Here is a 22,501-nt window from a genome sequence, read left to right on the forward strand (position 1 = left end):
TGATTCTAGAAGTCAATCACAAACTGCCGTCTCCCTCTCTAAATGGATCAACAGGCGGGATGTTATACCCGGGTGAGATTGGAACACACACCAATCTGTGTGGTCAGTGGAGGGTCTATTGTCGGAGTGCTACATAAAAGAGAGGCTATTTGATATTAATCCTGATCCATCAAATGCTTCCTGGTCAACTCCCCTAAAAGGGTTTGAGACAGAGGGCGGGCAGGGAGGGGGATCAGAAATGGACGAGGGTGAAACCATATTTACGGTTGCAGGAACAGGTCCATTCTTCTTCGTAGGTTAGGAACCTGACTGAAAGGTCTGAGACTGGTTTGTTCAGTTGTTTTGTGCGGTGCGGACACCTTTGCGGCCGGGTACTTGTGCTGGGTCCATAACAGCGGGGGGGAGAGGCTCCTGCGACAGCTGCAAGACTCACCAAACCTCAAGCACACAACCTGATCTCAATATCTATCTATATTTCTCTCTCGCGCGCGCTCTGCCTCTCTGTGTCACTGTTTGCTTAGTCCGCTGTGTGGGGCTAAGCTAATGCACTTAATTGGTGACAGAACTGGAGTACAAATGTAAATAGTGAACAAGACCACAGTCTATGTCCACACAGTACATCATGACCACACAGACTCATTAAAACATATTGATCTGTCGTGACTGCCGCCTCCGCTGCTCGCCTCTTGCTCTCCCAATCTGTCAGAGTGTGCTCATCTGTAAGTGTGTGTGTGTGTGTGCGTGTGTGTGTGTGTGTGATGTGCACGTGTGTCACCAGCATGTACGAGCGGTTACCAAGAGCGTAGGCAGAGGGCGTCGGCCTATTTTTAACCCACAATGCAATGCTCCCAGTGTGAGGCAGCTGGTAACTTCGTCGAGGGGGGATTATCAAACCAAAGAGGCAGGCTTTTATTATAGACGAAAAAACACACACACACACACACACACACACACACATATTTATGAATACACACACACACACATAAACATACACCCAAACACACACACATACACATTTATGAACACACACACACACACACACACACACACCTTCTCATACACGCTGCGTAAACAGAGGGGCTGACCTGAGCTGATTAATTAGTTAAACACACGAGTCGGCACCACAAGGGCTTCGGAGTCTGTCGCCATGACGACTGTAATCACCCTTGCGAGCGGACATATTCTCCCCGGGACAGAGCTGTGAATGCACCCTACCAGCCAGGAAGGTGGAGCTACTGGTGCACCAGCCCCATGACCTGATGTCATATTCACATCCGTTCACACTCACAAGAGGAGTGCTACGGATCTGCATTAGAGGAGCTGCAGCATTATGATTACACTTTATTTTGAAAGGCAAGGGGAAGTAAGACGTGGTCCAACTGTGCAAATTATAATATATTTGTTGTATATATCTATATATATTTATTTATATTATACAAACATCCGTTACAGTAGCATAGTACAGTACAGAACAGTGTAGTATAGTATAATGTATAGTGTAGCGGAGTATAGCACAGTACAGTGTAATATGTAGTATAGTATACTACAGTACAGTAAAGTATTGTTTAGTAACAGTGTATAGTATAGAAGAGTATATTACAGTGTATGAATAGTAAAGGGCTGTACAGCATAGTACAGTCCAGGGTAGTGTAGTATGGTATGGTATAGCATTTGAGACCATTTAAGACCATTTTATGCCACTGATATGATAATATAATAGCATAATGAGTACATCCTTTCAAAGTGTGTGTGCGTGTGTGTGTGTGGAGGGGCCTCGGAAGCCCAGCCTCCAAACAGAGAGCAGACCCCTGACAGAAGCTGTGCCAACGTGGGCGACTATCACTCTTAACTGCCTTTTACATCAGGCACGCAATGAATAAACCACAAACAGAATCACGTCAACTATGTATCTCGTTTACAACGCATCCATTCAGCATCAAACCCAACGAATCATGCTAGCGAAAAAGACAGATAGATTCAACCCTCCACCCAAGTAAGTAGTGAAGTAGTGCTTAGTACTTTCACAAAATATTTGATGTATGAATGTATTTAGAGGATTATTTACAATGGAGCTGTAAAATAGGGAAGCAAATGTGGATGAGGGGGATAAGACGGTGTGCATTCTATAATACATCCGTGTTTTGGAGAGGTTGTGAAGCCTTTTCCTCGCTTAAAAATGAAAAGATCTATTCTGAGAAAGTTAGTTTCCAAATTGAATGTGTTGTGATACAACTGCACACTGTCATGTTATCAAAAGCAACCCGTGTTCACATACTGAAGTGCAAGAAAACATTCGCTTAGGGTTAGCATAGGGTAGCATTGACTGCTATCAAGATGAATGATTGAAACATAAACAGATAGCGATAATTATCCATGAATGTTGTTTACCACTATATGTGAATTGGGGGCTGTGTGTTGAGAAACGTAAATAGGCTGTTACCTCCACTATGTCCTACTACATGTACAGTGACTATGGTGACTATGACAAAGATACCAGATGCCAATGATTGGTCGAACAGATCACATGATTTTATTTTATTTATAGCTAACAATCACGTTCAAAGTCAAAAGGACTATTTGAAAAACACACATGTAACACAATGGGCAAAATCAAGGTCAGCTAAAATCCTCAAGGTCATGGCCACATATTGTTCGATAAGTCGATAACATAATGATGGTGACGGGTATAACCAACGCTAATTTATCTGAGCAGCATTATGTTACAATAGGGAGACACGCATGATGTAGTGTTTGTTGTGTCATTTGTTTCTGAGGCTCTTTGTGTGTCTTGGCTGTGAGACTGTATGGCAAAGATGGATCCTGATCCCTGTCTATCCATCTGTCCATCAGTCTGTCCTCCCAACTCTCACGCCCCCCTGCCTCTCTCTCTCTCTCTCTTCATGCGCACGTGCACGCAGGCACACACGCACGAACATACACACACACCCACACACCCGTCCACCCACACCGACACACTCATATACACACACACCCACACACACACACTTTTTGGTCCCTCCTAAAATAGTATTTTCTATTTCTTAAAATATACACATGACGCACACATATACACACACACACACTCACACAAGCAAAGAAACACACACACACATACACACACACACACACACACACACACACACACACACACACACACATACACACACACATCACATCACACGCACACACACACACACACACACACACACACACAGGACCCATCTCTGCAGCATGCCCTGGTCTACGTCACTAGGGCCATCTGCTAGTGTGTCACAGCAGGCTAGCAGGTTCTCTACACTGTGATGTCTGAGATCTAACTGATACACAGCCGTGCAGGGGATATTGATACAATAGCTGCAGCTATACATCATGCTCAGCTAAAAGCACAGCCTTTCCAAGATCCCTTGGACAAAGAACAGTCACTGCCAATGTCTCTGAGTAACATTTTGTGACTTGAGCTTGTGCGGGATGCTAGTACTTATTAGCATCTTGTAGCAAGGTAATTGTTAACACAGAAGACTATTACATACACACATTTTATTATTCATTTGAAATTGTATTTACCATGATATGTATGCAGAAATATGTAGTCCATTTGTAGTCCATTTTGTTGCTTTTTGTTATGCATTGAAAAGCCAACTAATAAAAATAGTCAATATATTTTGTTTGTGCTAAGCCTTAGCAAAGGTGTGTGTGTGTGTGTGTGTGTGCGTGTGTGTGTGTTTAGGAGTGGCAGGGGTTTGCAGGGGTTTGCAGTTCTCTGCATCCATGCTAGGTTAACCTACACCCTATGAATGGTAAATTCATAGTTTTAAGGAGAGATAATGCAGACCAGTCAACAGGGCGTCTCTGCTGCTTCTTTTATTGTTTCTGTGGCCAACAGCCTGTCTCACCATCACCAGACGCAGCCTGTCTCACCATCACCAGAGAGAGGATGAAGTTACCCTGGCCTCGTCCTGCCTAACAAACAGCAACATGGACTGTCACTGTCTGTTTGTCTGTGGGTCGGTCCGTCTGCATGTCTGCGTGTCTGTCTAACTATCTGTGTGTGTGTGTGTGTGTGTGTGTGTGTGTGTGTGTGTGTGTGTGTGTGTGTGTGTGTGTGTGTGTGTGTGTGTGTGTGTGTCTGCGTGTCTGTCTGCCTGTCTGTCTGCCTGCGTGTGCGCTATAGTGGGCTGTCTGTGGTCTATTTCAGCGTATATGGGTGACCTGCTAAACTAAGTGAGAGCGTGATGATGAAGAGGCTTGGGGGGCTGCTTCAGAACGTGGCCTTGAGAGTGGGACACAAGTCTATTTATAGAGAGAGCTCAGTGTCCCCACTGAACCGTGTCAGTCTCAAACTTCTCCCACACTCTCTGTCTCTCTCTGTGGGAGTGAAGGGTCTGGGCCCGTCTTGTGTGCAGCAGTATGAATAGTTGGGACGGCAGAGTGAAAGTTATACGTGTGCGTGGATGATGCTGTGTAACAACATGGTAAACAACGCCGTGTGTTGTCAAACATGTCTCAGCGGTTGTCCCCGCATGCTTGGTAACAAGAATATGAGCAGATTTAAAAGCAAGATGCATTCTGGGTGCGCATAGCAGCTCGTGTTTATGTGTGTGTGTGTGTGTGTGTGTGTGTGTGTGTGTGTGTGTGTGTGTGTGTGTGTGTGTGTGTGTGTGTGTGTGTGTGTGTGTGTGTGTGTTGGTATGTGTCTGTACGCATAAATAAGCCTTAAGAGAGCTTCTGTGATTTTGAACTAAATCGCACTAAATCTGTGTGTGTACATGCATTTTCTTTGTGTGTTCGTATGTGTATGTGAACATGCATGTGAGTGTGTGTGTGTGTGTGTGTGTGTGTGTGTGTGTGTGTGTGTGTGTGTGCATAAGTGGTCTAGGTGATGCATTTTGTCGCTTACGTACACGAGTGGACGGCAGCCTTTTACACATGTCTTTTTAACAATGGGCTTGAGTTAATTAGGTTGGTCCTTTCTGGCAAAAACTGTCACACCTCCAGCACCACAGAGCCAGGTCAGGCTACTTATTAACCAGAAGCCTCTGGGCTGTCTATTTGCATAGTCCCGACGCCAAAATCTATATAGACCCAGGCATCAATACACACACACACACACACACACACACACACACACACACACACACACACACACACACACACACACACACATTTAGACACTTTCACTCAAAGACGATTTAGGGCCACTTAAAGCTTCTCAGCCAGAGACCAACTTTAGATGGTTAGTTAGTAGAAGATTTACACGGTGACCCTGATGTAGTCGTGTTAAGTAAACATTTCTCCAGAGTATCCCAATTAGAAAACACACACACACACACACACACTCACACATAAGCAAGCACACATACAACCCACAAACAGGCATGCATATGCATACAGCTGCACACACACACACACACACACACACACATACACACTCACACACGCAAAGGATATAATTAAAGGTGTTAGCACACCAGCGTTGGCCCTATGTACCGCTAGTGGATGTGCATCCCAAGTAGGGAGCGGGACGACGCAGCAACGTGTCCAACAAGACCTTCCAAAAGCCTTTTAACTGGACAGACCTGCGAGAACACAGAAGCAAGCCCTGCAGCGTATTGTTAGCCCCTCTATAATGTGATACAACTGTTATCACCCCTCTGTTGTCCGCGTAACTCAATACTAATTTGCACCGCCCTTCAATAATGTACACGGCCGCTTGTTGTTGCGATGAAATATGAAACACGATTACGGTAATGAGGTGTGCAGGTCTGAGACCCCTGGGAGCACAACAACCACCAGTATTGATTCACATGTAGGATAGCTGCGCTAGCGGCTAGCGTGCACGACACCTCACCGGCGCCTTAGACTTATGGATCCGGTTGAGGGTGGAGAGACAGGTGGCGTCTCCATAGGAACACAAAACAGTGATGATGATAATAATAAAGAGCAGAGAGAGGGACACATGACGACCGGTGTAGGATAAAGGCTGATGGGAAATATAATGCAACAGTAAGAATACAGCGGGGAGAGAGACATGTATAGGGTCATGTGTTAGAGAGGTGGAAGTGAACGAGTATGCATAGATGTACAGAACGCAGGTGTGTGTGTGTGTGTGTGTGTGTGTGTGTGTGTGTGCAGCCATGACACTCACCATCGTCCAGCGTGATGTCTTGCAGGCCTATGGAGCGGAAGGTGGGTTCCCTGTCCTCGGGCTCCTGCTTGATGCTCAGCCGCTCTACGTCCGGGGGGAAGGGGCCCTGCGGGGCCAGAGGGTGGCCCATGGGCCCCGCCGCCGACGACGGGGACAGGCTGGCCATGACGGGGCTGCTGGCCTGGGGGGACGGCTGTCTACCTAGGGGGCTGCCCCCGGCGATGGGCGAGGGGGAGGTGGGGGACTGGTAGGGCAGGGGGTGCACCTGGGGGGAGGAGGGTCCTGAGTGGGGCGAGGGGATCATCTGTGGCGGGGCGGCGCTGGAGGGCGTCGGGCAGGAGGCCGACCGCTGGCCCACGGGGTGGTAGCTCATGGCCCGCTGCAGCTGCTGGGGGGAGGGCTGCCCTGCCTGGGGGTGGCCGGCGGGGGAGCCGACCGGGATGGGGCTGGGGCCGCAGTGATAGCCGCCCATCGTGTGGAGGTGGGAGGAGGAGTGGCTCAAGAGGGTCTGCTGGCTGTGGGGGGAGGGGGCGTGGTGGTTGGGGCTGGTGGAGCCGGGGCCAGAGGAGGGGGAGGAAGAGGAGGAAGGGGTGGCGGGGTACACCATGCCCCCCATGCCCCCCAGGTCCATGGTGTGCTGGGGTGCTGGGCCGCGGTCCTGCTGGTAGGGGGGCATCCGGTCGTACCCCTGGGGGGACAGGCCGTGCTGGCCATTGAAGGGCAGGCTGTGGGCGTGGCCGTGCTGCATAGGCTGGTAGGAGGGCCTGGCGGGGGAGTGGGGGGCGGAGCCGGGCGGAAAGGTCATGTGGCAGTCGGCGGGGGCGTGGTGTAATCCTCGGCCCTGGAGCTGAGGCAGGTGCTGGAAAGACGGGGAGCCCAGGGAAGGGCAGGGGCCCTGCAGGGGCAGAAGGCCTGGGCCAGGGCCCGCGGCCAGGCCCCTGGGGGAGCCGGACAGAAGGCCGTCGGAGGAGTGGCCCTGCTCCGGGGAAGGCAGCTGGGTGCACACCAGACTGGCAGCGTGCGCCATGGGCATGGGCATGGACAGGGGCCGCACGGAGGGGAGGTCCAGGTCATCTCTGTGCTCCTGTTTCACCATGACTGGAGGAGGAGGAGGAGGAGAGAGAGAACAAATGGTGAGTGGAAGAAGAGTGTAGAATGACTCTGCCTAGATGGACTTACACACCACCCCAAAGCCCATTGCACATTGTTTTCCAAATTCTAGACACTCATACACAATTAAATCATCTAATCCATTGCATGGGAGTTTACATTCGAGCGGTTTAAAATCCAATGGCAACGTTTGAGTCAATAAATATGAATTCTTCAAATGAATGTTTGTAATATAAATTAAAGAAAAATAATAATACACATTATCTACACAGTCCAACAGGCAAAGTTTGCTTAATAGTGCTGCAGCTGCCATGCAGATTGGTAACCTATTTATTTTTACTCTGCTCCAACTGAAAGAGCGAAGCATATGTTGTCTGTTTGGTTGCCATCATGTGGATAGTTTCGAGGGACGTCAAATCCAGATCAGAGACTACACAGAACCAGTTCAGTGGTAGAAATATAGAAATAAAGAAATAAATTAATTACATACCGGTATATATAAAATATATATATATATATATATATATATATAATTTAGAGATATCAGTTGGGCATACATTTAAACTTTGTGTTCAAATCATTGTAAATTTGGAAATTGTCAGAGACTGAAATGTTATCATGATGAAAGAATGTCAATCTAGAAGACTTTATTTTAGAGTGCAGAAACTATTCAGATGCGTGTTATAACATGGGTTCATGGTTGAAATAACTTTTTTTACTTTTTGCTCAATTTCACCCACTCATAACCAGCACGTCGAAAGTGATTGGCAGGGGGGTGTTTTCACCACAATAAAGCGAATAGCAACCCTAACCATGGTGTGAGCCTTCCAGCAAGCCTGACAGAGCAGGCAAGCTGTACTCTGCCTCCGATTGGCTGGCAGGCTCTGTCAGTGGGGGGAAAACAGGAACTGCCTGCGAAGAGTGGGCGCGCTTGCAGGCCCATCAACGTTTATTCAGGCATGCATGCATACTCACACACACACTTGCACACACAAATTCAAGCACAAACGCAAAAACACACACATACACACATACACACACATTCTTAGCGCGCACACAAACGCTCACGGCCACGCAAACCCTCACACACACTGTGGTGGTACTGGCTGTATTGCAAAATATCACTTGCATTTCTCTGTAAATCCGCCCACGCCGATCTTAGTTTGACTCTCTTCTTCACCGTGGTAGAGATAACCAATACTATCGGTTAACACTTAAATAGTAGGGATGGAGGGACTCTTTCTGAGCTAGAATTAGAAGAACCACCGTAACGACTTTAAACACACCACGACCTTTGGCCGCTGTGCGCCTACATTTCCTGGAGAGCAGAAAGTGCTTCTTGATGACTTTCCATCCGAATGCGAGCAGAAGATAGCGCATCAAAAACAACATAGCTGGCAGGTGTGTGTGTATGTGTGTGTGTGTGTGTGTGTGTGTGTGTGTGTGTTGCCGTTGGAGAAGTAGAAGAGAGCATTTCCAAACCACAGGTATTTATATGTCTCTTCAGGAGTCGACAAGGTAACCAGCTTCAAGAAGCAGTAAATGAGAAGTGGGGTAACATATTGTACGAATGGATTCGGTCTCACCTGACAGGTAGGTGAAGCGTTGGGATTGGCTCCTTTTCCTCTTGCCGTTGCATACATAGAACTGCACCTGCACGGCCGAGCCCACGGTCTTGCTGTGGTATGGAGGCACCTCCACCACTATACTGCACTGTAGTAGAAGAAACAGTGTTATAACATCTGGAGAACCCCCACCACTATACTGCACTGTAGTAGAAGAAACAGTGATATAACATGTGTAGAACCTCCACCATTATACTGCACTGTAGTAGAAGAAACAGTGTTATAATATCTGGACTACTTTACTTTTGACTTGACTTTACAACATTACTTTACATACACTATCCTGTCAGTCTGCTAAGCTCAAACTAGTAAACTTACTTTTTCAAAAAGAATGACAATACTGATAATTAGTTGAAATTTCAGATATTTATTATCTGTTGTATTTATTCATTATATTTATTAATTTCTCGTTGGGAGGGTGGGGTCTATGCATAAACTAGAGCGACATCACCGCGTTACACCAAACGGTCCTACTTACTCCTTGAGCTCTATCACGGATCACTTTCGCCTCCACCTCCCACTGAGGCCGTCCATCTGCAAGGAAGATCAAGAGTAGACATGAATGAACACGATACATTAATGAATCAATAAAAACAGGTAACATCTTAAAACCAATTCATTAAACATGAATACATGAAGCACCACAGGAGTGGAGGGAGGTCCAATACACAAGGAGTATATGAAGGGGCAGATGCAAACGGACTGAAGAAGACTACTTACAAGTCATGTCTGGTTACAGTCTGGTGAACACATGACGAATACAAAGAGAGAGGCCAAGAGACCATTATCCCTCCAAAGTAAAAGGCTTAATGGAATGGACAGACTCCAACTCCTATTGGAATGATTGAAAAAGCAGCACTCAGACTCATTTGTGGTTTAAAATGAAGTAAGCCATGCCTTGTTAGACGGTCATATGAAAACAATGAGAAGTTGTTCAACAGAACTGTAATGGAAATTGAAGAATGGGGGAATCGTGTCGAGTTTTGGACTGCAGAGTGCATTAATAATACAGCCTCTAGGACTGAGAAAATAAAAGGATTAGCAGATTTATGACGCATCTTGCATCTCAACGTGCGGCCTAATCCGGGGTACTTTTTCTCCCTGTGTCCTCACAGGTGGAGGTGGCTTAAAAACACACACAAAATGTCTTCCAAAATAACCAACTACCAATAAAACAGCTGGCATTTCCCTCGCAAATAAAACCACGTGGAGAAGATTCTGGAACGATTAAACAGCAATCACAAGTCTTCATCATTCTCATTAAACTTTTTTTGTTTCGCTTGGAAAGAACGATGCAGAGAAGCCAGTGGAATAATCCTATTTGTTTTAAAACGGCTTCCGACCACTGCCAGATCTTTGGCGAGGAGACTTCCTTTGATTTTCCACTTTTCCTACTGATCTAATTATCTGGCCAGACATCGCAATGGCAGCGGCCGGGAGGGATGAGAGAGAGAGAGAGAGAGAGAGAGAGAGAGAGCGAGAGAGAGAGAGAGAGAGAGAGAGCGAGAGAGAGAGAGAGAGAGAGAGAGAGAGAGAAAGAGAGAGAGACAATTGGGGGGAGAGGAGAGCGCATTGGGAAAACCGCTCCCGCGGCTCTCTAAGTGTGGTCAGGACAAGTGGGCAGAAGTCAAGCTCTTCAGCGGATACCGTCCAGGGTATGGACTCTCACGAGGCCTCGCTCCCCCACACAGCCTCAGCTGTGATGTGCTGTGCTGTGCTGTGAGTGCGTCAGTGTTTAAAACGCCAACACGCAGTTTTATTTCCTTCACGCTGCTGACGTGGCTCGCCGAGGTCCACGCACCTGCGCCGCTTCGGCCTTTGCTGTCCACTAAGAAAGGCCTCACATGCCTTTTAAACACACCACGTGCGGGCACACACACACACACACACACGCATGTGTGTGCACACACACACACACACAGACACACACGCGTGCACACGTACACACACAGGCGACTCCTTGTTTCATTAAATCCACGGGTCTACCCTATTCTACTCTACCCTTCTCTACTCTACCCTTCCGTATTCTATTCTACCCTCCTCTACTCTACTCTACTCTACTTTATTCTACCCTCCTCTACTCTACTCTACCCTAATCTATCCAATTCTACTCTACCCTCCTCTGCCCTACCCAATTCTACAGTACCCTCCTCTGCTCTACCCTACTCTACTCTACTCTACTCTATCCTTGTCTTCTCTCCTCTTCTCTCCTCTAACCTAGGCCCAGTCCCTTTTCTCTCCCCTTAACAAGACACTTGCTTTGAGTGCCCTTAGCTGCAAGTCAGCTCCCGAGCTGGCTTGTGTTCAAGGGTTGATTTTAAGGGAAAAATAGCACTCCCCCTTCCCCTAAGTATTGGACCACCCTACCCCTTCGTGGGAACGCGCAAAATCTAGGGTTAGGGCTCAAATCTAGGGGAAGGGGGAGAATTGGGACAGGGCCCTGTCTACTCTACTCTACACTGATCTTGTACTCTCCTCTACTCCCCTCTACTCTCCTATACCCTCCTCTAACCTAGTCTACTCTACAACTTTACGATGACGTCATTGTTTTAGTATGGTGTTTACGTCCCCTGATCTCGTGCTACAGCTGATCTTCCCAGTAATCCTGCCCCCATTAGGCATCTATTGTGCGCATTGTGAGGACAGGGAGCTCTGGGGCTGGGGGTTGACAGTCAGTACTTATATCCTCACTGTCAAGCCAGCGACCCCGGGAGGCTCTCGGGCTGATGGCGGCTGCGTTGTTACGCCATTACGTTTGCTCTGAGCAGACACGCAGGCGCGAGGCTCCCACGCGTGCGGCCAGAGCAACAGGCCCTAACAGGAACATCATGCTAGGGGAGGGGGGGGGGGCAGTGAGGGTGGCCTACACCCTGCACAAGACAGGCAGACGCATGGAGAGGGAGGGAGGGGGGAAAGAGAAGACGTATATTGTGTTGGCAGATGGAAGAAAAACAAACAATATCTGCTGTGTGTTAGCATAACTTGTGGCTTGAAAATGTTTGTACTGGATGTGTAGCAACAACACTGATTAACAAGTAGACAGAGAAGACAGCGGACACTGCTCCAGGCTGGCAGTGTTTAGGGTTTTTTCGGAAACCAGCTCCGTTTGTATAAACTTGCGTGAAGTTTAAATACTTAATCGCATCACAGCGCTTATTTTGAGTTCTTTTTTTTTACTACAATTTTCATATTCTCCATTTATCTTTCCAATTTTTAGCCCACAAAATGCAACAACATTGTAGGTTTTGGGCCTGCAGGGGAATAAAAACACAAGGTTGGTGGGTAATTGCGGCTGGAGTTTGTGGTCTATGTGTGGTCGGGCTCTGGGACAACAGCAGACGATAAACAGCCCACTGTGTGACCAAGGAGAGGGTCGTCTCAGGGATCGTCTGCTTCACCTCTATTACACTTTAACTCTCATGCCAAACCACTTCTTCTGGACTGGAGTTGGGATTTTTTTATTTTTCTCTCAAACAGGGAAATGGAGATATTCTACCCTAAAACTATGGGAGACAGGAAAGCCCTATTCTACATAACTTTCTGTTGAATCTACTTTTGAAAATGAACTATGGTGTGTTTGGATTAATTTTTATGTGGACTTTCATAGAATATTAATAGCAAAACTCATTATAGTAAAGCAATGCACACGTGCACCGACTGCATGTGCAGTATCCCTAATGACATCGGATCTTAGATGAAGACAACTGTCACAATTCCTAGTCTGATACACACTGAAACATTTGATCTTATTTCAGGACAACTGTCATGATTCCTATTTCAGTACATGGTGTACAATTGGATCTTGCTTAAGGACAACTGGTACGATTCCTATTCCAGTAAATAGTGAAACATGTGATCGTACTTCAAGACAACTGTCATGATTCCTCTTCCAATACATAGTGGAACCGTTTTAGCCACAACCCTTCATTTAGAATCTGTGCACTCCACACACAACACATTTCCCATGATTCCACCGTTGTTGTCCCTCTGTTCGTAAAACATGGAAAGATTTACTCATTGCGCTCATTGGCTCTCGTCTCTTCCTCCTATTCTTTCATCTTGTGCTCACCCCAATCAGTGCTGTTGTGCAGCTCAGCAGCCCAGATGAGGCCACGAGAAAGAACCAAGAGCACCGCCACACTCCCCTGTTCTCTCCTTCACTTCTTCTTCCTCTCCTTCCCTCGTCACAATCTATACTACCTTCATGCACAATGCGTGCCCTCTTGTTCCCCCCCCCCCCCCACTAACCACGGGGGCCCTATATTTTTCCGACAGACTCTCAAAGGCCCTGACCACCGGGTATGGCTCTGCTTAAGAAGCAAGCCTTCCTGTGCCATGGTTCACCTCGTGCTCTTCAAAGAACTTTCAAAGAACATTCCTGCAGGTCTTCGGTGTTCTTCTCTCAACAAAGAATAGCGACGGGGGAAGGTGCCTCGGTCCCACGGCTTCATGCCTTGTGTGAACACGACGGTGCCGTTCTGCATGATGAGGAAACCCTCGGCAAGCAGGGACTGGCTCGGCACATGTCATTCGCCTATGAGCGTTTTCCACCCAGGCAGAGACTCGTCTCCACACGTGTTTTACGACGGAGTCCCGTGCCACACGGGGGGGAACATCTACGCTCCGGAAAGCAGCTCGTGAAGGGATTTCTGAACTTTGTGTTCGGCCTCCAGTTGTACAATACTGTTTTGAAAAAAATCGTTAGCTATTACTAGAGTTAACTTTTATGAATCCAAAACAAAATGATGTCACCCCAAATGAGAAATTAGGTGTCCTGCTTGAAGCAAAGACAAATATTAAGAGACTAAATTGGTGTCTGAGCCAAAATGAAGTGAGCCTAGTGACCCACTTTTTGCTAACAGTGTTAGCATCTCTGTCTGTAGACAAAGCCAGCCTAGACATCCTGAAGCTGCCCCCAGCTGAGACACCTTACAGCTTTCAAATGGTACTATTTATTTATTGAGCATAATAATTGCTATTATTTGAAGGCAACAAATGGCTTCCCAATCACAAAGGACTGACGTATTTTGTTTGTAAAAGTCAGGTACATAATACAAATACACAGTGCTTTTTAAGGTGAATCCCAGCTCATACCGTTTAGCATTTCCCTCTTTGTGTAATAAACACTGGACAGACTGCATTATTGGGAGCTGTAAATCCTGGGGGAGTGTGAAATGGCCCTGGGGAGGCCCAGTGTACTTGTTGAGACAATGCACCCAGCTAGGTCTGTTCAGCCAGCACACATGAACAGGGATTGGAAACCCGCTACACAACACAACACAAAATATGTTGCTCTCAAAGAACAATTATGTTCATTGTCAAACAGAAAAATATTTAACAGCCCATTCCTGAATATGATGAATCCAAATAAAAAATGAGAAGAATTCTGGCAATTTAAACCATTGCCATGGTGTCCGTGTTAAGTATGAAGGGCCAATTCCCATGCATTCTGAACCAACTAGTTATTTTAATTGTAAAGAAAAAAATTATATATATATATAAATAAATAAATAAATATATATATATATATATATTTATATGTATATATATATATATACACCGGGCTCTTTCTGAAATATTGTAGTTCCAAATAAATATTTAGTAAGGTTGTGTAAAAACGTGAAACGTAAATGTGCCATGTGGTGAAAGCTTTGAACATGGTTAGTAATAAGGCACTCTGTGATGGATTCTCAACATCGGGCTTTGAAGAGTATTTTAAGTATTCAGAGAGTTTCAATTTGAAATCCAATGGGTCTACTGTTTGTTAAAATGTCAGACAAAAGAGAAACAGGAGAAACTCATCACCCTGCATCGGATTATGGTCTGAAGTTCCATTGAAACCACATTTCCTTAGCATCACCCGTTTCACAAGTCATTGAAAGGCTCCCACAGTGTACTGTGCTGTACAGAGATGGGGAATACTTGAACCATCATTCAATAATGGTTTTGGTGTTGAGATGCTATGGCTCTTTACAAAGACGTACAAAATAAGTAATAAAGACAACAAGGGAAGGGAAAGTGACTTGCATGCAATGAGAATATTATGACATATACTTGGATGCTGAAAACTAAAGAGGGATGTTTGATTCTGTTACCAAAACTTTAAATCCAAAACAGAGGGAAATTATGCTTCACTAAATTAAATCAAGCAGCATTCCACAACAGGAAGCATTTTACTAGACTCCAAACTGAGCAGTGAATAGAAATACCTCCTTTTATATGTATTTTATATATATCCTTTATTTGGCCATATTTATTACTATTATTTTATATTCACTGGGCAATTAGTATTTATATTAGACAGCAGCCATTGAAATTATATTTTCCCTCTCTATATCAATAATAGTTTGCCTCTTTATAATATAAACAATATTTTCCCTCTCTATGATATTAATTATTTTTTTGGCTCTCTACATAAATATCTACCCTCTATTTATCAAAATAATATTTCCCCTCTCTCCATCTTACAAATAATTTACCTCTCTATGATATCAATCATATTTTGGCTCTCCATATCAATAATTATTTGCCTCTCTATTTAAATATCTCCCTCTCTTTACCTAAATAATATTTCCCTTCTCTATATAATTAATAGTTTGCCTCTCTATATAAACAAGATTTAGTCTCTCCATATTAATTGCATATCTCCTCTCGATATAAATAATTGTTTCCCCAGTTTAAATACAATGTTCACTCCTCTCTCTCTTTATATATGTGCGCTGGTCTGCGATGGGTGGCGCGGCGCTGCGAGGAGATAAGTCTTACCAGGGCCCTTCTCCAGGAAGATGACCTTTGACTCGGGGAAGAAGTTGGAGCCGGTGATGACCATCTCCTCTCCCCCGCTGACCAGGCAGCTGGTCCGGCTGGACTTCTCCACCTGGGGCAGCTCCTGAGCCGAGCGCTGGGCTGAGGGAGGAGATCACGACGCAGCGTTAGGAGGGAACACGCCTCATGGTGCTCAGTGAAGTCGACTGCTGGTGGTTGGTATTCGTTTATCTTGATGCACATTGCACCAAAGCCTTAGCACGGCACACTGGGTAGTCTACTGCTTTTTATCGGTTTGTGTCATGTGTGGTTTTGTCTTGTTCTGTTTGTTAATTCATATATTATATTGTTTGTTATATTGTTTCTTGTTGTAAATCTTTCTGTTTTTCATATTTATTTTTGCATATAAAATTCCTTGTTACACTAAAATCTGTTACACTTACTGATTCTGATTCTGGTTCTGAAGCAGTGTCCTAACCACTTTGCTCATCTGTAGCCCCACCACAGCCCCATTACACATTTAGAAAGACCAAACCACAAGTTGTTTTCTTTTGAAATAATACTGTGCTATTACCATTGAACTAATACTAATACTTGGCATAATTTGTCACCTACTGTATTTTAATATTGTAGTGGTGTAGCAGGGATTAAATAATAGGAGCAGATGTGTAGGTCAACTTCTATTTCTGGTCTTTAATGAACAACAACAATTATATTTAAACAAATAATAACATTTTAATCTGTATTTGTATTTTTCTGGGTATTAACCAGGAGTATAAAAGTCTTTATCTTTAGTACTCCCTGGAGCCTGCTCATGTACCTCCTAGAGTTTGTCTGGTGTGGGAACGAATGTGTGTGTGTGTGTGTGTGTGTGTGTGCATGCTGGTGTAGTTGTTTATCTGTGTATCTGTGTATGTGTGTATGTGTGTGTGTGTGTGTGTGTGTGTGTGTGTGTGTGTGTGTGTGTGTGTGTGTGTGTGTGTGAGTCTGCAGAGGTACCGGACACTCACAGCACTCCACGGGGATGGAGGAGGCCTGCAGCGACAGCACCTTGCCGTTGGGCTGGGGGATGTGCACCCGGAACACCACCCGGACCCGCGTGTTCTTCCTGCCGATGTCCGTCTCCCCCTTCCGCAGCTCGATGTCCGAGTTGCGGAGCTTGAGGATGCCGGCGCAGTCGATACTGTGCGGTAAAGAAAAACAGAGAGCCAAACTGTGAGCGCCACACCACGGCACCTCCACCACTGGCAGGGCTAGAAGAAACGCTTAAGTAGTGAGGGCTCGGGAGTGATAAAAAGCCAACCACAGCTCAGTAGGGATCGGCAATGAGGGGTGAATTAGGCTGTGAACACGATTTAGGGCCGCTGTGAAGGTGAAAATCGTTATGAAATCCCTTCCTGTGAATTCCAGCTTCAAGGAAAACCAGAGCTATGAGCAATAAGACCATCCAGATGAGCGTATTCAACATGAGTATTGAAATATACACTGCTGTTTTGTCAATTGTGCAAAACCCCAAACAGTTTCTGCCCACTTTCGTTGCCGGCTATTGATTTCAATTAACAATCTGTACAATCCTGACATGGAACACAGTGTACGCTCCATTATTGAAACGATTAATTATTATTATTAATTATTGTTATAATGTATCATTATTATTAGTTTCACTTATGTAGCAAAAACTGTCAATAATGTCAACCTCAACTGTTTCCTTCTTTTAATTGCACCTGCATTTCTACTCCTTTCTGTATTTTTTAGTTTTCTTTTCTAAGTATATATATAGTATATATCTTTTTAATTGTCCTGCTGTCCTGTACTTTCTGCTGTGACAGCAGTATCACCCGTCTGGGATGAATGAAGCACATCTTATCTTATTTTACATAGGCTCCCTGCCTTGCTCATAAAGCCCTTGTCGTATTGGCACCACAAGACCCTTCTATACCCTTCTATACTGAGGTGACCTCTACCTTTCGTCCTGTATCTTTCTTTATTCTATTTTTTGAAACTTTATTTCATTCAGATTAAAATCATCATCGTCGTTCTTTACAAGAGCAGCTGCATACAGCTGAACACAACATAAGAAACATTTAGTACACGATAAATCTTCGAATGAGGCGGCCAAGGAGACCTACAAGGCAAGAGAGCTGCATAGCCCGGCATCATTTTCCATCACAGCTTCCACCATGGACTCATATCGGGGTGAAGTGACAAGCTCCCTCTGTCTTGTTTTTGAAGCTCATTTTCATCTTCTCATCTCATTCTCATCTCGTTTTGAGACGCTTGTCTCACTTGGAGCTCATTCATCCCACACTGGCCTTAAGACTAGTGTGGATTTGTCTCCAGACTCTGTCCTTAGCAGCAGACAGAACCATACGGTCGCGAGGCCCCGTCGTAGTCCATGGGTGTTGTTGCACCGTACCTGGCCGTCATGTTGTTCTCCGGGAGGAGGGGGATCTCCAGGACTTTGGTGCTGGTGATGACGATCTCCTGGCTGGCTGTGGCCACCGTCTTGCCGGTGATCCGGTGCACCTGGTAGAAGGCATGCGGCCGTAGGTAGCGGTCGTCCGCCGTGCCGATGAACATCTGCAAGTTGATGGGCTTCTCGCTGTAGCCCATGAGCTGAGGGAGAGAGGGAGGGAGAGACTCAGATTACTTTTTGAACCCAGTGGAAATTGTTTCTGTTATGGTGTCAGTGCTCAGCTAAAGATAATGGAAAATAGAAAATACAATGATTGATCGTGCAAACAAATAAGATATTGAAGAATATTTTTTGAAATACGTGCAGAAAAGTTGCCAAAAGTACAGATTTTTTTAATGGATCTAAATGGATAAAGAAAGAGAGAGAAAAGGAGAAAGAGAGAGACAGAGAGTCAGACTCACAGAGAGAGAGGGAGACACACACATACAAACAAAGCGAGCGAGCGAATGAGACAGAGGGAGGGAAACAGCTGTGAATACCCAGGGTCAGCTTGATGAGTATGCCCACATTTCCACCACTTTGTGAGGGAACAGTGTTTTTGGAGGGAGCCTAAATGTCAGGCTGTGCGGGGGTATTATTGGCGAGGCCGTTGGATATCCATCAGGGACTCCACTGCGGAGGCCTTATCATTTGTTCCACTGTCACACCTTTTGAATTAGCACGGGACCCTTTACTCGGAACAATCACATCCCAAATACTTGCAGCTGCAGAGGACCTGGAATCCTGGCTGCAGCCGTCTTTTCCAAGGTCTGGGTTTCTGGAGCGCAAGCGAGCTACCGCAAAGCTCCCATGACTGGAAGCAGGACCCGTGTTGGTCAGACACAAGAGAGAAAAAGAACCGGGGAAAAAACTAACTAAGACAGACCAGAGGTGGAAAAAAAATCGTGCAAGAGAAGTTGCATGATTTTAGCCTGGTGTGGTCTACGAAAAAAACCAAAAATGGATCACGTGCCATTTTTTTATTGGAATGTCCTTCAACATATTCCAAAAGCCCCCAGGGTACATTTTAAGGGGGACGCTGTGGTTTATAAATAAAAACACAAAAAAATACCCCAAAAAAATAAATACAAAAGGAAAAGACATTAAACTGCCAATAAAACTGTCGGCAGGCCCTCAGTTCCAGCTGAGGAGTCAGAGCCAACATGGCCACTGAGCAGCACCGGTGTTGGCAGCGGCCCGCTGGATCTAAAACGTTGGCCTCCTCCACCTCCTCCTCTGCTGCCAGCCAGCCGGGCAGGCAGGCAGGTGAGGGGAAGGGCCTGGGAAAGGGAGGGGCAGGCCAGAGGGTTTACGGGAGCACAACCCCACTCTAGCTCCAAGTGACAGAACAAACACGCGGCCTACACAATCCTGCCAGTGTTGGAATGTTATGCTTGGCGGTGTGTGTGGTGGCAGGATGGCAACCTCCCTCCAAACCCACCAACGTGCTCTCCCACCCTCACCCTAGCAGTCACACAACGCCATCCCCCCTAAGTCATGGAGGAGGAGGGGGGAGGCCAGAGGAGGTGGGGGGGGGGGGGATGGCAGGGCTCACTGGGCCTTTCATTTACGTTTCACCCCAGGAAACAGAAAAACCTCAGGCTTAGCCGCAGTTAGCCGCCGAAGCCCCTCTTCTGGTAAATATTGCGTCACGCAGCCCTGTGTCAATGTTTGGTACAGCCGAGAGCGAGGTGGAAGCAAGGGGAAGTAGCTGTACATATGTTTTTTGTCAATTGACATCCCCAAAAGCAGCTTAAATATAAAAAGGCTGTAAATTGGTCCCAATTAGGGCCCTGGAAACACGTGCACCTGGGGAGGAAAACAGCATGCAGGGCATCAGCCGAGTGTGCTTGGTTTCAAAACATTGACTTTCTCTGAAACCAATTATTTGGCCCAAGCTGGTTCATATTGCAGAGATATTATTAAGCTTTCCTCCACTTTCAGGCGGCGAATAAATAGAAGTACTGTGCTATGGTGGCATGGAGGGGGTGTGTGCACCTGAGACGCAGTGCCAATGGATTTACTGGTAGGCTGAGCTCATTCTTGCATAGCCTTATCCTTCCTCTATAACCGCTATGCAAACAGTCCACCGTTTAGGAAGGAGGGGAAAGTATGGCGGCCTGGGAGGTCAAGCAGAGCAGCATGAAAATATTTTGTTTACAGTGTATTGTTTTGCCTTGCCAAACCCTTATGCCCATCCAATGGTGGCAAAACCCAAAATTAATCTATACGAGGTTAGCATTGTGTAAGAGCTAGGAATAAAGGTGTGTGTGTGTGTATTTCAGGATCTGAGATCTTAGAGTTCCGAGCCCCCTGCAAGACACTTCTCCTTAACCCTAAGAGGCTTAAAGGACGTATTTGTATGACTCTATGTTCACAGAGTCATACAAACACACACACACACACACACACACACACACACATCACATCATCTTTGGGATGGAATTGCTGCTTGTCATCAGTGGCCTAGTTTGACAGAAACTGTCCTTTCCTATCTCAACCAGGAACCTTAACCTTAACCTCAAACGTGAACAAACCCGGTCACTGGGTTGAAACCATCCGCCACATTAAATGGATGCGGAAGGAAGTCATTCCCAAGATCAGTGTGAGGCCGTGATAAAAACCTCTTTGGGTTCATCCTTAAAACCCACATGAAGTCCTACAAACCACATGAAAGTGCGGATCTTGGCATTAGCTCTGGCTGTTAACTGCTCTTCCTGGTCTGAACGGGTGCTTTGGTCTGGGAATGACATCATTATTCAGGTTTCAAAGGGAGCATCATGGCAACATGGCCCGTCAGTGATAGAGGCGGCTGATTGCTTTATTGTTGCATGGTATACATGCTGGGGAAGATGGTAAACACACACACACACACACACACACACGCAGACTGTGTGCTTGAATTTGTCCCGTAGCTGCGCTGGCTGCATTACAATGTGTGCGTGTGTCTGTGTGCGAGAGAGTGAGAGAGCGAGAGAGTGTATAACCATAAATTACAGCATGTGTGGAGTTGTGGAGCAGTGTTTATTCAAAACACACGTGTGTTCCAGACAGCATAAAGTCAGTTAACAGTGTCTGTGGGAATGTGTGTGCGTGTGCGTGTGTGTATGTGTGTTTCTGTAGGGGACAACCAGACGTGGAAAGCTCACAAGAGTAACAGAAACGGAAAATAATTGGTTATAGAAGCTTAGTAGAGCAGTAAAACATACATAAATCTTGAAACACACAGACTAAGATCAATAGTTCATGGGACAAAGAAAGGGGCCATCGATCACTATTACCCTTGAATCTTAATTGACATTCATTTTTGTCACCATGTATTGAACATCCTCTTCCTCCAACTCTGGATTTTAGTATCTCTCTTCTCCTCCCTTCAAATACTTATTTCTTTAATTCTCTATCGGTTTGACTTTCTCTCTTTGGCCCTCAAAACATCTCTCTCCGCCTCCAAATCCATCTCTCTCTATCCCTCTTTCTATCTCCAACTCTTGCTTTCTCTCACTCTCTCTACATCTAATTATCTCTCTCTACCTCCTACTCTTCACCCAGCTCTATCCCTCTCCCTCACACTAGGTGCTAGCCCCAGTGCTACGTGCTAGCTCCATTGAGATAGCTGTAGCACTGGAGCTAACACTGTATACAGTGTTAGCTCCAGTGCTACAGCTATCTCCAGCACTGTGTGCTAGCCCCAATGCTAATGTGCTGGTTCTAGCACTGTGTGCTAGCTCTAGCTAGCTACAGTGCTAGCTCCGGCGCTACGTGCTATCTTCCGGCGCAACAGCGCTAGCTCCAGCACCTCACACCCTCAGCGGAACAGGAGCGTTTCTCTCCTGTTGTCTAAATCAAATAAACCACTGGCAGGCCAACGTGATTAGCGAGGCGTGGAGAAGGGGGGGCCTCCGTGGCTGAATCGTCGCCACGGGTCAGCGGGAGACGTTACACAGAGCATGGGCTAATTCACTCATCCTGCCACACACAGACAAGTCTACTACCTCAAACATTTCACCGTGCGGTCTCCAAATATATATTTAGTTCCCTCCGTTAGACAACCCAACGCTGGCCAAGTGATCACATGTTTTTTGGTTATTTTGATTGGTTTTCAAGCTGTGTCATCCTAAATACTGGTGGGTCAGTGCATTGAAGCCGCTTCTATCTGGTGAAAACATAGCTTTGGGTTGTGGACCCATTCGTTGGACCATGCAGATGCCCAACTGTGGATGTAAACATGTACACATGCGTAGTACTACTGACCTGGCTGAGAAGGTGGCCTGTACACACATAAACAAATGCACTAATACACATAAACTAACACAGACATGCATACATAAACACACATTGACACACACACACACACACACACACACACACACACACACACAAACACACACAAACACACAGGCA

At 46.0% G+C, this 22,501-nt stretch overlaps 1 protein-coding gene across 2 annotated transcripts in view; it reads right to left on the reverse strand.

Annotated features, from left to right (window-relative positions):
• The window catches only part of nfatc3a (nuclear factor of activated T cells 3a), a 66,910-nt gene that overhangs the window by 10,541 nt on the left and 33,868 nt on the right, over positions 1-22,501 (reverse strand). For both annotated transcript variants that reach the window (XM_084476248.1, XM_084476249.1), the window contains exons 4-9: positions 18,062-18,261; positions 16,656-16,828; positions 15,646-15,786; positions 9,359-9,414; positions 8,842-8,968; positions 6,146-7,243 (exon numbers count right to left, since the gene is read on the reverse strand). In XM_084476248.1, coding sequence (XP_084332374.1) covers positions 6,146-7,243; positions 8,842-8,968; positions 9,359-9,414; positions 15,646-15,786; positions 16,656-16,828; positions 18,062-18,261 — 1,795 coding nt within the window. The remainder of the gene's footprint in view (positions 1-6,145; positions 7,244-8,841; positions 8,969-9,358; positions 9,415-15,645; positions 15,787-16,655; positions 16,829-18,061; positions 18,262-22,501) is intronic.

Source organism: Micromesistius poutassou, assembly GCF_964030765.1.
Source record: "Micromesistius poutassou genome assembly, chromosome: 12".
In the NCBI taxonomy this organism is placed as follows: Eukaryota; Metazoa; Chordata; class Actinopteri; order Gadiformes; family Gadidae; genus Micromesistius; species Micromesistius poutassou.